General features: G+C 39.3%; 2 protein-coding genes across 3 annotated transcripts; both read left to right on the top strand.

Annotated features, from left to right (window-relative positions):
- Positions 1-863: 863 nt before the first annotated feature.
- pnhd (pinhead) lies at positions 864-9,810 on the top strand. Of its 2 annotated transcripts, none has more exons than XM_086043407.1 (7): positions 864-1,367; positions 2,227-2,322; positions 3,022-3,164; positions 3,284-3,563; positions 5,231-5,412; positions 7,152-7,210; positions 9,276-9,810. In XM_086043407.1, exons 1-7 carry the CDS (start codon positions 1,316-1,318, stop codon positions 9,424-9,426), a joined length of 963 nt encoding a protein of 320 aa, XP_085899533.1. In that variant the 5' UTR covers positions 864-1,315; the 3' UTR covers positions 9,427-9,810. The 2 variants fall into 2 exon arrangements, with proteins under 2 accessions (XP_085899533.1, XP_085899534.1); XM_086043408.1 differs by having other exon boundaries at positions 3,284-3,461.
- Positions 9,811-13,234: 3,424 nt separating this feature from the next.
- Positions 13,235-16,647, top strand: admp (anti-dorsalizing morphogenic protein). Its single transcript, XM_086044067.1, has 5 exons — positions 13,235-13,714; positions 14,533-14,669; positions 14,738-14,860; positions 14,949-15,141; positions 16,120-16,647. The coding sequence occupies exons 1-5, from the start codon at positions 13,405-13,407 to the stop codon at positions 16,557-16,559; spliced, it is 1,203 nt and encodes a 400-aa protein (XP_085900193.1). The 5' UTR covers positions 13,235-13,404; the 3' UTR covers positions 16,560-16,647.
- Positions 16,648-17,279: the final 632 nt, after the last annotated feature.

A 17,279-nucleotide genomic window follows, 5' to 3' on the forward strand; every position in this document is an offset into this window, starting at 1 on the left:
ATAATAAAAATGTAATTCCTTTAGGTACATGCTGTAAATATCGCAATAATATCGGTGTCACTATAGACAACAACCATAACGCCAATTGCATGTTTTTCCAATATCAGGCAGCCCTAGTTTTAGCAGATGTTTACTTGTCTGACTTCCTGCTCTTATACAATACACTTTTATTTATATAGCGCATTTCACAACAGCTACAGCTGTAACAAAGCACTTTACAAACAGCAACAAAATAGCCATAATACAAGTGCTGTACGGCAGACGTCACACAACGAAAATTAATCGGTGATGGCGGTGGAGGGCAGGGGGGCAGCCGTCACGCGCTTCGACCGATCCGTAAAATAGACCGGCCGTTCGGGAAAATCAACACATTTTCCCGAAATTCCTGATGGCCAGCACTTTATCATGCCCCACAAATTCTACCTAGAAACAAGTGACAAGGAAGCAGAATCCGAAACACTCACTTGACCTCAAACGCTGTTTGTTATCATTTTATTTCAGTTGTCAAGTTTGAGTTACTTGTGTATCCAGAAGCACAATTTAATATACACTTTATATTCAATTCTTAGTGGCAATGCAGTCATTTAATATATAATCCTGCTGTTTTTGGAGTCATATATTTGTCTTGTGTTGTGATTTGTAAGTTAACCACTACCTAGTAACCTACTTACATAAAAGGACCACTGGAGATAAAATACATGTGGCTGTGTTTGTCATACTGTGGCCTTTGGCCCCAAAAAGAAATACATTGTTTGCAAGTAGAAAACAAGGAATGCAGTGACGTGAAGCACATCATCTTCCAGTGTGCTGCGCTTCTGAAAAAGGGGCCAGCTCCCGGACCATTTGTCGCCGCGCTGAATAAACACAAAGGTGCTGGGGGCAGTCCGGGAAGGTGAGGCCCAGGGCGCCCCCACGCTGATCCTGGCCTGGTTTTTGTTTTAAGTCAGAGGTGCTAAATACCTCCCCCGCTGAGATAAAAGTTGATTAATGCCTTGGATTGACACGTTTAATGGTCGCGGGGCTTCTTAAGGCACTTCATTAGGCTGAGCTGGGGCCTTGCTTGACACACACGCATGCCGGAAAAGCGGACGCCGGCCTTGTTTCTCGGAAGTTCACCTTTGAAGTGGCTTGCAGGAGGACAAGCATCCTCTACAAAAGCATGGAAATTTGATTAGCTCTTACTTGTTTTGTTTTTTTGACTCCGCACCAGTGGCATTTAAGGCTGAAGCTCGTATATATAACAGAGGCATTGTTGGGGCAAGAGGGACACTCTGGGTCTGGCGAGCCGAGGAGCAGTTTGAGGGAATTTAAAGCCATGGTCGTATCCCGACAGTGCCTGGTGCTGCTGTGTGCACTCCACATGACATGTAAGTAGTGCTGTTTGCTTTGTGGCGTACTAATAAGACTTTCGTTTACTTCCGCATCTGCATTGTTGGCCAGGATTTGTGCCTCATGCCCGAATTTGGGGCAAAAAATGGCAGTTGATTACTATTTGAATGGCCTGAAAATACTCTCCTTGGATACAAGTAGTAGAGAGGCAGACCGATTTTTCAATTAATGAATCCGTCAACAGTTGAGCTAGACCTCTTGGATTTCGATTTTTCAACTGTGCAAGATTTTTTGGACTGTATTATTTGCATTTTTATAGGAGCAGTTTAGGGTTGGCCCCTTTCTGTTGTCAGTGCACAAAGGAAATTTGGAGTGCAATATAATAAGCCCAGCAAACAGATTTTCGAAATGAACCAGCGTGGAAATTGTGAGCTGGAGTCAACAGGAAGTTGTCAACCAAATTACATTGTCACTTCCTGTACAGTTTGTGGTGTCCATATTAAAACAAAAATTGATGTGTTTATTTATTTTTTATATATTAGATTTTGGTGTAATTTTTGCTGTAGAATTTAAATGAACCTACAGCCACATTTTTCATTATTATGTTCAATGTTTATTTTAATGTATTATCTAATTTGTAATTTTCAACAACATTTTTAGTTATCACTATTTTTATGTTTTTCTTTTTTTGTGGATTTCCAATAAAATTGTAAATTTTAGATGACTTTTTTGCTGATTGTTTTGTGTAATGTTTAATTTAATACAATGGTTAAGTTTAATACAATTTTTATTAAATTATTTCAATTTAGTTCTTTTAATACATACATATATGTATATATATATATATATATATATATATATAGTTAAGTGGTATTAAGTTGTATTGTTGTTTTGCAGTGGCGGCGGTGCTCAACAAACACAAAGACCACCGGAACCTGTTCACGCGAAGGATGTGCTGCCGGCGGCAAAGTCACTTTGTCTACATTGGTCAAGGTAAAAATCATGACCTCCTTATCCATACATCATTATTCTAAACCGGTGGTTCTCAAATGGGGGTACATGTAACATTGGGGATAAGTGAAGGCAGATTTTGAAATACAGTAAATTACAGTAAATTACAGTATATTTGAAAAGTTCATTTACAAATCTAAAAAGTAGCAGCCATGCAAAAATCCTTTTAAAAAATACATTTTTACAGTATGTAAACATTTTAGGAAAATGCAAGAATATAAAATGAATCTCCTAAAAACCCAGTCTCCCCCATACCAGAATTGTTCAACCCAACCCGTCATATGCCACATAGCATCACCTGTCAATCACTTGAAAATGTTAAGATTAAGGTAAGATAAGTTCTTTTTGAAAACAGAACTTTACTATGATTACAAAAGAGGACACTTTATGCTGATCATATTTTTTATGTACACACATCTTTATACTTAAGTTAGTTCTTTCTTTCTTTCTTTCTTTAGTTATACACAACTATACAAATGGAGCTCCAAAGTTTAATAAATCAGACATTGATGGCGCAGCACTTATTTATTTATTTTCAACCCAAAATCCTTTACACTGGTTTGGGGGTACTTGGCTGAAAAAATATTTCACAAGGGGTACATCACTGAAAAAAGGTTGAGAACCACATTTCCAAACCGTATATGTAAATTCAAATTTTTTGGTATTGTTTTTTAATTGCAGACATCTCAGGCAGTCCCATCAGCGTGGACGTGGGCATGTGCAGGCCTCACTGCGGAGGGGCAGCAGCCAGGCCGCCCCACGAGGTTGGAGCACAGGACCTTGTGCAACACGCATCCATGCTGGAGTTCCTCAGGAGCAAAAAAGTAGGTACAGTAACCCTAAACCACCACATGAGGGGCGCTATGTCTAGCCTTTGTGGCCTCGAGAGACTCTTGTTTTGGCCAATGTCATACTCTAACCTCAAATCCGGCATCCGAACCAGATGAGGATGCACGGACCGGTTGCACCGGAAGACGGAAAGCCTCAGAAACCGCCACTGTCCTCATGTGGCGTGAACTACGTGTGCCAGCCAACGGGCATGCGTGTGGACCGGGTGCTCCTGTTCGAAGGCCCCCGTGAGGTGGAGGTGATCCAGGAGTGCCACTGCGAGATTCATCCGGGTCAGTGCATGCGTGTGCCCTCACTAAGGACCTTCTACTCAGAGACGCCCTATGAGAGTGTAGTGGACGTGGGCGGGTGCTCGCAGTCCAAGGGAGCGCCAGGTAATTCATGAATTAACGCTATCATTTAGTTGCATTTTTTTGCAATCCGTTGTGAATTTCTTTCTTTGAATTACAATTTGCTTATATAGATATTTTCAAGTAATTTTTCTTGTCGTTAGCCTGATTGATTGAATGATTCAAAGTCATTCTTACCGTACTGTAACAATATCAACAAACAACAACAATGTGCTTGCTAAAAGTACCGCATGGCTTTTGCATGGCGCTAATCGGTAAAAATTGAGCAAACAGCGCCTAATTCACAAAGCACGCGCAGCTGGTCAAATGCTTCACCAACTGCGCTGCCAAGCATAATGAGTCTCGGTGTACCAGTGATATTTGCGCGTATTTAAATGAGATAATATCGGGGGGGGGGGGGGGTGGCTGCCCTTCCCGCGGGGGGCGTCATCTCAGGGGCTGACCTGTTTTCTGAATCTGAGCCGTGATTGGTCGTTGTGAGCAGTTGTGATGTCATTTTCAGTCGACAGAGACAAAATGGCCGCCCCCACAGATGGCTAAAAACGAGTGCATTTTGCTGCTTATATTCCACAAACTCAAAATTAATCAGAATGCCGTGCCTCAACTACTTGGCCAAAAAAAAAAAGTCTGACTAAGCATAGTTGGAAGCCAATTGATTTCCATCTTTGTAATCGTCTATCATAGTATGTCGAAGTTGTTAGTTGGAAACTCAAACAGAAGCCCGTTTAAAATTATAGTTGGACCGGCCTATAGGGGACTACTATTTAGTCTGGCCGGACAAAATGGCGGATAGACTGAAGGCAGAAGGGTAACCCGCCTGTCGGCGATAAACGGACCGTTTTTTTTAGTAAAATTCCCAGCTCTTAAAATAGGAAAGCATATTTTTTTTATATGTCAGACACACCTCTCATTTAATCAATTTTAAGACATTATTCATTGAAAATATTGTGTATAAGTTATAATGTAAAATTGTAAAATCTGTCTTTTTTTTTTTCATTAATCCATGAATCGGATGATAAAAAATTCCATCGGTTCATCCAAAAACAGGACAGTATTTCCAATTGACCGTGCGGAAAATGCACAAGACAAGATGAATGCTGTCAACCAACAAATGGATTTTGATTCAGTTACTGGTTTGGTCCGGAACAGGTCAGAAAATAGGCAGTTGTAGTTGTTGATTAATTTATCAATTAATTAGTTGTTGATTAATTGTTGCACCTCTCGATATGATTAATGCTGACTAATCAATGAATTCTCCCTCCAAATTCAACAACAGTCATACTAAATTTGCAAAAAAAATATGATTGTTTATTACTGACAATAGGTGTGTTTCTTAATAAAGTTTTACTTGTAGAGTTGCATGGCGGGCCATGTATATGGCTCATGAGTTGTAAACCCCCAAACTATGGAAATACACGATGGGATGTAGTTTATTTACAAAAGTCTACATTAAATGATAGCATTAAAAACAATACTTGACCACATGAAGTGGGAACTGCTTACCCTTAAGATTAAGGTTGAAGCTTTATTTTCATTTTGAGACAATAACAAATGAAAATATGGTTTATATTTGTTTCGTGTATGTCAACCAAAGTAATTCAGAAATAATGGCATTATTTTCCAACTGGGTATTTTTGGGGACATTATTAATGAGATCTGTTCAAATGCTAAGTAATGCGACTTTTCCACAGAGGGATTCTCCTGCTTGCCCACCAAATTTGACTCGGCCCTGGTGGAGACCCCCAACAAAGTGGACGTGATCCAGACGGTGGCGGCCTGCGAGCTGAAGGAGAGCTGCTACCGGGTCCCTTACGTGGAGTACTACTACGAAATTGTGCACCACGGCGACGGCGTCAAGGAGGAGAGACTTAGGGTACGCTTAAATTGAAAATCAAATAGCGATGCACGGGCTTACCTGGAAAATCTTTGGTACCGACTCCATAGTTTAGCACATGCAAAGTAGCCTTATTTGTAATTCTGTTTTCACAAGTTGAGAGGAAATGCTGCTGCTGTGTGGGTGCTAGACTCTAATGAAGTAGTTTTATTCAAGATGGCCTGCGTGTCACAGACAGCACTTCATCAGCCTCCTGACTTCCTATTGCTTATTCGCGCCACAACCACAAGCAGCAGCCTGGAGCTTTTCTATGTGGAAAAGCAAATAACATGACGAATATTGATTTCATGTTCATTTACTATTGGGGGGAACCCATGATCGGAGTCTGAGCTGATAGGACAGTGATGGCAAGATTTACGTACTGGAAATACTCATCGTATGTAAGAAGTCTTTAAAAGTCCATAAATTGAACTTTTCACCTTTTTAAAGCAACGTTGGTCAAATATAAGAACACTCTTACACAATAAACATGACACAACATTCAACAAAAAAATACATGTTATGTGGCCCGCAAAAGCAACTTATGTGCACCGACTTCATGTCTCTTCTGAAATGACAAAATTGCAAATTGTCTTCACTTTTAAAACATCGAGATATTGCAAACATTTTTTGCTGCCCATCCCCCTTTTAAAATAAACATATTAATATTTGAACAAACCGTTTTTACTGGCCTCTGATTTGAAAACTAGTTATTCATCAATTTGCTGTGTTCGTATATGTAATATGAGGCGATCATATCATATCATATTATTTGGGTTCACCATCATAACGGTCCTCCAAAGGAAGCCATAACTATGATGTGGCCATGACGAAAATTGCATTTGCATTCATTTAAAATGAATTATGAAGAATTTGTAAGGATTTAAGGATTAGTTGTAATTGTTGCAAGTTTAACTTTTGATAATTGAGACCATTTTGGGAAAACAAAAACTGGAATGTACGTTGTATTTTCTTTTCAAAACTTAAACTTAAACCTAAAAAAAAGAATTGGCACAAATGTCAAGCCTTTAAAAAGTATAATGTTAAACAAAGAAAACGACAAATTACAATTCTTAAAAATAAAAACATATAGTGAAAGAACTAAACTACTTTTATATTGAAAAATGTAAAAATAGTGAAATACACTCCCTTTTTTTATTTAATAAAGTAAGTTGTTAATATAAACAGTCAAATAGTTTGAACTATATTTATAGTAGCACATACAGTATATGACTCTTTAAAATATCTTGATTCTAAATCTTACGAATATATGATTTTATAAAAAGTTATGTAAACTAACTGCATAATAAGTGTAATTGTTCCATAAAATTCAGGCATTTAACACCCTTTAAAATACTTTTAAATTCAAAATGTGAACCCCAGAAAATGTCTGCCAAAAAAACTCTGGATTTTTTTAATGAATATCCATTCCTGTTCTAAGCAATGCCACTGCATATAAAAGTCTGCTATCAATATTTTTTTCTTAAAGTTGTCCTCGTGGATAAAAAGCTTCATTGGTTTCGCTCCTTTTGTGTATGTGAGTGTATGTGTGAGTGTGTGTGTTGGGGGGGTCTGTTGAGGGGTGGTCTGGGGGGGCTCAGTGGTGAAAGTGTGAGCATAGTGGGCAAACACAAATGGGCCCCTGCAGGTGTCAAATCAAAGCAGCGGGCCACGCTAAACGACGTTGTCAATGTTTGTGAGATGACGGCCCGTCTCTGTGTGTTGCTAATGTTCGACAGGAAGTGGACGTGGGCAGATGTTTGGGAGGCTGCACCACAGGAAACCGATGCCTTCTCAGGTACGTACGAGCACAGTTGCCACAGACACACACGCCTACGTACACACCAACGGCCATCACTTCACAATTGCTTGTGAACTCTGACACCGTCTCAAGCAGACTCTTTTAAGTTTCCTCCACAAACAACAAATGTTCTTTTAAACACCCCTGCTCTTTTCTAGGACTGCACTAAATAAGTTAAAAAATGATATATTTTTTTTAAAACATGGTATGAACTTTCGTCTGCATTAATGTGTGGATTGTCTGAGCAACACTAAGCTACTATCATGTCCTCATCAAGGACACTCATTCAAATACTTACAATTTAACCTCGTTTTCAATTTTAGGTAATACATTTATTTTTTTGAAAAAGTATTCAGTGTTCGGCATTTGCAAATTCACCAATTTGCTGATTTTTTGGGGCTACCCCTCCACCCCTTATTTGTGGAAAAATTAGCCTATTCACACTTCTTTTTTTGTGGCAAAGTAGGGTTTCTACAGTATGTTTGTAAGCGTTTGAGTCTGTTCCCAAGTATAATGGGAACATAGTTTATGTTATATTTTTGGTTTAAACCAGTCAAATTTTTACCCCACCATATTGCATATTTAGCTCTCCAAGTCACCATCAAGACCGACATTAAAATATAGTTGCGTAGTAGGCCAGGCAAGTGTTCATCAGAAATCACAAAGATGCTTTATTTCTAAAAAAAAAGATGTAATATTATTGTAAGCCACTGTAACATTACGCACAGCTTGAACATTAGAGGAAGTGAACCCAAAAATGTTCTGTTGTACATTATGTTCTATGTAGCCCCACTAGTCTAAACATGGCATTCTGATTAGTATTACGGTACGTTTGTGGAATATCCGTTACAGAGGATGTCATCCCAAACATATTTTTTTCAAGAATATGTTCTATGCAGGCCACTAGTTGAAACAAGGCTATATGATTATTGTGAGATATGAGTAAAGTAGCAAAATCCACTCATTTTTAGCCATCTCAGGGGGCGGCCATTTTATCACTTCTGTCGACTGAAAATGACATCACAGACCCTCAGGGCTCAGATAACGACCAATTACGGCTCACATATTTTCTGAAGGTGAGCTATGATTGGTCTTTATCTGCGCCCTCAGGGCATGTGTTGTCATTTTCAGTCGACAGAAGTGACAAAATGGCCGCCATCAGAGATGGCTCAAAACGGGTGGATTTTGTTGCTTAACTCATATTTCACAAACCCAATATTAATCAGAATGCTGCGTTTCAACCAGTGGGTCTGCATAGAACATATTCTTAAAAATATGTTTGGGTTGACTTCCGCTTTAAGCAGTAAAATCCATCTCATCTCAGGTGGCAAATAGTGGTGTTCCACTGTGTGTGTAATAATGAGCTACCATTTTTAAACAAAAAATAATTATTATTTAAACTACATTGTACCAATACTGTGACAATATAATAATTCCCATTTAATTAATCTAACCTTTTATAGGGTGCCCACTAAAGTATTAGCAACTTTTAAAACCAGAAGCAGTATTTTATTGAAACATTTTATATATGTGGAAAAAAGCTATCATCATTTTAACTTTATATTATTTAATTATTTTGGAGGGGATAAAATACTAACTATGCTGATCAATAATAGTAATATTTCAAATGAGTAAAATAAACTAAAATGTGAATTATTTCACAATATTAATGTTTTTATTCATACTATTTACTATTTAATTGATTTGAGGATAAGCGGATTGGGTAAAGGATGGAAGGATAGTTATAACTTTTTCATCATATACTATTCAAATACCTATTTATTTAATTTGGTTTAACTATAACTTTTTCATCATTGCCATTTAACATATTAACATCTTAAGAATGGAAGTAGTGATTAAAAACTTTACCGAATAAGTCCATCATAAGCTAATCCTTTACACAGTTTTGTATTTTCTTAATATAGTTTTACATCGACTGTTTAATCTACTTGAAGATAGATAGTGGCAGATAGCTTCATGTGAGTCTACTGAGTTAAGTGCAGATCCCGTCAGTAAATGAAATGTTTTGGCACGTGAGTGACATCGTTTCCCCTTTCTCCAGGAGTCCGTCGGACCCCGAAATGTGCCACTTGTGGGCCGACAAACAATCCAACTTGTGTGTGCCTCAGGGATACAAGAGACACAGCTTCCTCAGCCAGCACGGCAAGATTAGCACCATCCTGTCCATCACTTCCTGCCACTGCCCAACCTGAAACCCCACACAGACACAGAGCCCCCTCCTGGATAGAAGTGCAAGTGACATGGTTGCCAAGCCACACCATCCATCCATCCATCCATCCATCCATCCATCCATGCATCCATCCATCCATTCATCCTCATCCAGGTTGCAGATGTGCTGGACCAGCCAATTGCAGGGCACATATACACAAACAAAGTCAAACAACCAATCCCATTACACCTATAGGCAAACTAGAATCCTCAATTAACCTAACATGCAATGTGGGAGGAAAGCGGAGTACCTGGAGAAAACCCGTGTAAGCACATGGAGAACATGCAAACCCCACACAGGAAGGTCGCAGCCCAGATCCAAACCCACGACCTGAGAACTGTGAGGCAGATGAGCTAACCGGTTGACCACCGTGACACCCTTAAAGTATTATTGTATAATATGTAATATATGTAGAAATTGATAATTTTTAACAATAAATCTAATACTGTAATGAATGTTCCAATGTTGGTCTATAATGTATACATACATACATTTTCCAAACCTCTTATCCTCACAGTGCTTAAAAAATGCATTAAACTCCCTGTCATAAAGGGAGCGTCAAGCATCATGAAGTGCTTTAATTCGGACTCTTTCGGTATGAATGAGCTCACCATCATTTTACCATTTTACAACGGAATGAGCAATCTAAATTTCTGTTTGAGTTAATAACGATCATTTGGCATTGTATCTTAATCAAGAAATAATGTTTTTCTTTCGTTTTTTGAAACAAGTTTTTTTATTATTATTATTATTATTATTTGCAGTAACAGCCCTTTTGAAAATGCACAGTAGAATCAACAATACTAATTCAAGTTTAAAGTATCGAAGAAGAGGCACTCACACCCCCTTTATGCAAATCCAAATGATGATCAAATTTTGATGCCATGCAACGCCCAGATTAGATGGCGTACGGCAAATAAGCGTCGCCATTTATTGTTAGCAATCCATTTAGGACAGTGATTTGGATGCAACCCGAACTGGTCGCCAGAGACAGACAACCACCCACTCTCATATTCACACAATCAGTGAGTGGGAACTAAACCTTGCTATCAGCCAAGTCAAATGAATGCACACCATGAGTGAGACTGCAGTATTTGTGGTTGTGTGAAAAAAACACTTTCTGCAACACATGACCTAACAAGAAAGAGATGGATGCAAATGAATGAAGTCACAAGAATGACAAGGATGTGTATGCTGCAGTGCTAATTGTGGGTCAGCTCCTTGTGTAACACTGCCATTAAAACGCAAACAAGTCTAACTCAAGAGCAAATCTTGATCGAGCTGTACCATTTTAAAATAATAGGAAGCATTTTGCGGGAAATATGACAATCTTTGTAGGAAAAACAGTCAGCACTTTTGTGGCCTGACCATGCTACGCCGCTAACCTCGAAATGTATGTTGGCGATATTGGAAGGCGGGGTGTCGCAGCATTTGTATACAATTAATTACATTTTTCCATAACATTTCCCATAACATTCTGTGCTTACCGTGGCGCCTCTGCAGTAGTAAGCCGTCGTGATTGTTAAGATGCATTCCTGGCTAGCTGCGTCCCTGGAAAAAAGAAAAATACATTGCCTATGAAAAGAAACATTTTTCATTTATAAATTAATGACATTTTAATTATAATCTTTGCACATTTTAAATTTTGTAAAAAATAAATACATTAAAAAAAAACAACAACAAAAAAAATACCAGCTTATCCAAAATATAAATGTCTAAACATCAAAACCTCTCAGGGCTCCTTCTGCTGAAATTTACAAAATTTACAACGTTTTTTTTTTCTTATATAATGAGCTATGTCTTCATCCAATTAACATTTACATTCAAAACATACTTCATTTAATGGACATTTAGGGGATCCTGAGCCATATGTGTGTGTGTGTTTGGGGGGGGGGTTGGGGCTATCCACATTATTCCTGATTTCTCTGATGTAGAAATAATTCTTACAGTAAGACACCGGAAGTAGCAGTGAGCCATTTTTTATAGCAGCTTTCGTTTCATGGTGCATTGTATTTGACATTTTTTTTTACCCCCTTTTCTAAACACCATAAGACGAAAGGAGAAAAAATACTGAACACTTATGAAAAAATATTGGAAAATAAAGAAAGAAAAAACTATCTGCAAATATGCAAATCCACTGGTGCCGAACTGCGAATACACAGGGATGGACTGTAGTATTAAGATGTAATATCACCAATCACCACTAGATGGCAGACATGTCTTAGTTACGCTCACGCTGGGTCATTGACTGCGCAATATACTAGAACGTGAGAAGGCCTAATAATTTTTGCCGATGTGGAATGGTATGCAGGACAAATGCAGCACTGCAATAACAATCAAATTTGACTGAGTTTATTTTTGTGGAAAAAAAAGTACAAAATGAGTTCTTGCGCTTAATGTTGGTTTGTTGTTAAGCAGGTTTGTGCCGTCTAGTTGAATGGTAAGTTTTTATGTAAAAGAGTCCTTTGTGCACAGAAAAAAAAAAAATTACAAGTGAAAGTTTCGTCAGACTTGCCAATGAACGACCATTTAAAAAAAGAGGCGGGCCGGCCTATAGACGGGTATTATTATTTTCTCTTGGTAAACAGCGAATAACGGACGACGGAAGGGTAACCACGCTGCAGACGAATAACGGACGCTCAATTTTTAGTAAAATGCCCAGCTCTGATAGTTACTACACATAACGCGGCTGAGCATCAAGGGCTTTAAGAACACTGCATCCATGTGAAAATGGCTGAAACATCACAGGTAGCAAAATCTGCCGCTATTTGTAGGGGTGGCCAGAGAGTGACAAGGGGTGGTTATGGCCACCCTTGGTTATAATGTCGCTCCGCCCCTGACAGTATGTGGTTATCTTGTTTGCTTTATTCAAACCCTGTGTTGGGTTAGGATTAGAATAGTGGATCTTTTATACATGCATTGAAAAATGCACTTTCAAATATGAAATGCATTAAGAGCAAGTATTTTGCACGTATTTTGTACATATTTAAATATTTGTCATACATCTGGTTAGGAAGTGTCAGGTCCTATGTAGCCCCCGAGTAGCACTGATGAAAAAATGTTAAGTTGCCCACCTGCACTAATAAATAGATGGAGATCGATAGTTAGACAGACCACTAACTAGCTTGATAGCTGTAGTATTTAAACTGTGAACATAATGCATTGCTACTCGAGTTGTGATGCCTTTGTCCAAACACACGCGTTTATTTAAAGGGATCTTACTTTGATATCGAGATGTGTGAAACGGCACGTTTGTGTGACACATCCAACAAGTGTTCTCTTTTTATGGATTGTTTGCCCGCTTCGTCGTTTTGTGCAGTGGGCAACTTTGATCCCGCCTGCCTCCGCCCGCTTAGAATCGACCAACATGTGCCTAAAATGATTCCACCCACAAGCAAGTTAACGGCTTCGCCCCCTACCGTGTCAAGAAATTAAAGCCGCGTCGAGACGATGTACCAGCTGTGACTCAATACGCTAAGCAGTCATGCAAATAGAGGAAAAGGACGTGTAGCCAACAACACTAGTTAAACGATTTCCATTATTCCAAATTAATGGATCCATTGGCAGGGGGACACTTCCCTCGAAAGGGGGTGTTGGTGGGGGTCGTCACTTCCACGTATAAAAACTACAGAGTAAAACTTTTCTCTGACCCTCCTCCTTTCTTTTCCACTTTTAAGTTGATTTGAGCGTTTATTGCCAGACTCGAGGACAATAGCGGCCAGTCGGTGGACTTGACACCTTAGTCAACACCGCCATTAGTCTCCCTTTACATTTGCTGATGGGTGATTTACATTTGCAGCCAAATAGCATCTTTTTTTTTTTTTTTTTTTTTTTTTTTTACTGCTGTTTACCATGAGATTAAGTGAGAAGGAAGAGGAGGGGGTGCGCTATGAAGATATAAATAAGTGCCCCCGACAGTATTGACTATTCACTTCATAACTCACTTTTTAGGGCTTGCGAGATGTTCACGCTTGTGCTTCTGGTCGCTTCAGCGTGCACGGTGCTCCGGGCGCGGCCGTCGCTCAACTACCTGGAGGAGCCCTACGCTACCGAATCCACCCAAACCGGGCCGGAGGAGGTCCGCTCGGCCGCCATCAAGCGGCTCCTGGCGGTGTTCGGCATGGACGACCCGCCCGCAGCTGTCACGCACGGACGCAAGCAGCCGCCGCAATACATGCTGGACCTGTACAACACAGTAGCCGACGTGGACGGCGTGACCAAGGACCCCTACCTGCTGGAAGGCAACACCGTGCGGAGCTTCTTTGACAAGCGTAAGTCACAAAATGTGCGCACTTCTGTTTACACTCTATAAATTGAACATGATTCAGAAATGTTTTCTTTAACGTACCAACGTAAGCTCTGTGTCTTTATGAATGCACATTTATTTTTTTTCTTTCTTTTGTACGTTTCAAAATTATGATCATTTTTTAACAGTTTGATTTATTGTCAGCAAAATAATTAAAGCATAATAAAATACTGCACTTAATCTTATCATACTTAAACTTGATCAGCCTACTTTGATTATAAATTAAATAAAAAAATACAACAAAACGGAATCACAAACAGTTCTAAAAGGTTAAGAACAAGTGGATTTTACTTAAAAGAAAAAATAGTAAAATACAACTGCAGTGTGGTTAAATGAACTAAAACATTCACCGTAGAGTATCTTTTTTTTTTTTACCCAAAATGCTTGGGATTAGTTATTAGTTATTTATTTATTTCCATTATTATTTCACATACCACTCCAGACAGCTCATGTACCACACTTTGAGAATCATTAATTTATTGTCATAAATCCCTGAAAAATTTGCAAAACACTACACATAGGAATATTGTCTTAAATATGTCTCTTTAAGGCTGATGCCCTAAAAACAAAATTTTTTGCAAATATGGAAAAACTGTCAACAAAATTTGGATGAAAAAATTCTGCGAATATGCAAATCTTCGTGTGCCAAACCGTGAGTAAGCGGGGGGTCAATGTACAACAAAAAAGTACACCCACAGTTATTTTTGGAAGATTTTTGGTTGAAATTTTGCAAAATCTACATGATTTCAAGATTTTAGTAGGGTTCTTATCTTCTCTTTGCAGTGCGAAGCGAGCAGGTGGAGTTCCGGTTCAACCTGTCCACCGTCGCCAGAACAGAGAAGATCCTCACGGCTGAGCTCCACCTTTTCAAGCTGCGACCTCAGGCCGCGCTGATGTTCAGCAGACATCACTTCTGCCAGGTACATGACATTCTGCAAACATCTTAGGTGGATGTGTGCGGGGGCGAACTAACTGAGCTAATCTCCAGGTTAGTGTCTACCAGCTGCTGGACACCACCAAAACCAACAACACGCAAGAGAGGAAGCTGCTGTCTTCTCGACTCATCCCAGTCCACTCTAATGGTTGGGAAGTGTTTACAATCACTCAAGCTGTGAGTGTCCGCACACGCCCCAAAGTCGAAATCTACCTATGACCGATCTCCTTTAAATGACTAACCTCGACCCGTGTCCCCACGAAAGGTCCGCTCATGGATGGTGGACGAGGGCAGCAACCTGGGGCTCCATGTGGTGGTGCAGACTCTGGGGGGAAGTCAGATGGACCTGAAGCTGATCCGCTTCGCCTCGGGACGCAACCACCACCAGAGCAAGCAGCCTATGCTGGTGCTGTTCACGGACGACGGACGTCGACGGTCCACCACTCTGGAGAGCACAGGTGAGGTCCCCGCTCATTGAATTAGAAGACATTTAATACCGCTCGTTGATTCAGTATTAGGAGTGGGCCTTATTGAACTCTTCATGATGTTTTGCAAGAGTATTAATTTAAGGTTCTAACATCCTGAGAATTCATTATCCACAGTTCAGTTCACTTTGGGTACAGTAGGGTAAGAAAATGCAAAATATAAAGGTACTTCCCTTTGTGTGAACAGGAACACATTTAGTGATAATTAAAATGGGGGAAAAAAAACACTAGCATTAAATCCTCCAATAATTGAATGATCCTTAATGAAGGAAAATGTGTTTTCTTTTGGAAAAATACAACACCAATAATGTGTCTTCTTTTTAGGCTCCAGATAAACACAGTTTGGTAGTAGGAATTGTGATCCTAGGAAAAAAAACATTGGCATTTGTTTTTTCTGAACATTGTACATATTTTCTTTTTAGGAAAGTGCAACACTAACAATAACCATTTGGTCAGTCTGAATAAGGACACAAAAAACAAAAAAGCAGATTATCAGTGTGAGTTATTATGTTATTAAAAATACCATTGGCATGTGTTATTGCTGAAACAGTTTAAATCTCCTATTTTTTGGAAAGTGCAACACCAATAGTTTGTCATCTTTGCCTTACCTTTTCATGAATTCACCTATTCATATTTTTTGTTATTCACGTTTTGCTCTTTGTATAACCCCTTAAAATTCTACAAAATGGCGCCAAAGCCCTGTTCATGTAAGAATTGCCTTGATGAAATTTCTTGAAGTCCAACATCTGAGCTCAGAGTCAAGCTTTTTATGTTGGGGAGGAGCTAAGTTTAGCTTGGGTTGTCAGTGGAAGTTATGGAGAGTCTTTGCCGCATGTACATGCACATTTCTGGTGCATTTTCTCTCTAAAAAAAAAATCTGTAATCCATTTTTAGGGGTAAGATGTTGCAAAATGAGTAGCATATCTTGAATACATATTTTGTCTTTGACAGATCCAGACAATACCCAAATTACCGCCATCTTGCCCGAATCCCCTATGGCAGCTCCCGAGCACCCCCGCAGCGCCCGCTCCCTGGGCCACGTGGCGGTGTGGGCGGAGGAAGAGGGCGCGTCCATGCCTTGCCGGCGCCTGCCGCTGTATGTAGACTTCGAGGAGATTGGCTGGTCGGGTTGGATCGTGTCGCCGCGGGGCTACAACGCCTATCACTGCAAGGGCTCGTGCCCCTTCCCGCTTGGCCAGAATATGAGGCCCACCAACCATGCCACTGTTCAGTCCATCATCAATGCCCTGAAACTGATCAAGAGCATCGAGACGCCGTGCTGCGTTCCCGACAAGCTCTTCTCCATCAACCTGCTCTACTTTGACGACGACGAGAATGTGGTGCTCAAGCAGTACAACGACATGGTGGCGGGGAGCTGCGGCTGCCACTGACCCCACACTCCGACCCTCATAACCTCATCACGTGTGGCGTTGTATTATATGTAAATAGGTATAAATTATAATATATGACAGTAGTGATATCCTGTGAAAGATGTAAATGTGCATATTTTATGTTTGCGGTTGTAATTATGTTAGAATAAATTGTGTACACGCGTACAAAAGTTCTTCAAAATGATAACGGGGGATCCTCAATTTATGTCAGAATGTATGTTTGTCGATCACTAACTTAAGATAATGTGGTAGAAAAGTCATGATTGCAGTAAATACTTAGTCACGATTGCAGTAAATACTTGTATGAAAAACACTCACAGGCAATAAATATAAAACAATCAAATGAAAAACAGTAAGTACGACGGTAACTGACCATGCCTTCTTATTCCTATGTCAGAACCATGTATTTATATAATATACTGTAGTTATATTTTTAATTTAGAAAACTGCTGATTATCATAGTTATAATTATTTTTAAAATAGGCTGTATATACATTTTTAAACAAATTTAAAAAATGGTTTGAATAACAAACTTAAGATCGTTTTTAAGATAAAAATGTTTAATAAATATATATTTTTAAATAAAACAGTTCAAATAAAAAATGAAACAAAAAATTGGATTAAACAATTTTCAATTGTGTGCTTATTTACTGTGTTGTGGGGGGTTTGCATTCATTCATTCATTCTAGTTGTGCGCCATAAAGGATTAGATGAAATAGA

Source organism: Filicampus tigris, chromosome 10, assembly GCF_054856515.1.
Source record: "Filicampus tigris isolate MCC_2025a chromosome 10, RoL_Ftig_1.0, whole genome shotgun sequence".
Taxonomy (NCBI): Eukaryota; Metazoa; Chordata; class Actinopteri; order Syngnathiformes; family Syngnathidae; genus Filicampus; species Filicampus tigris.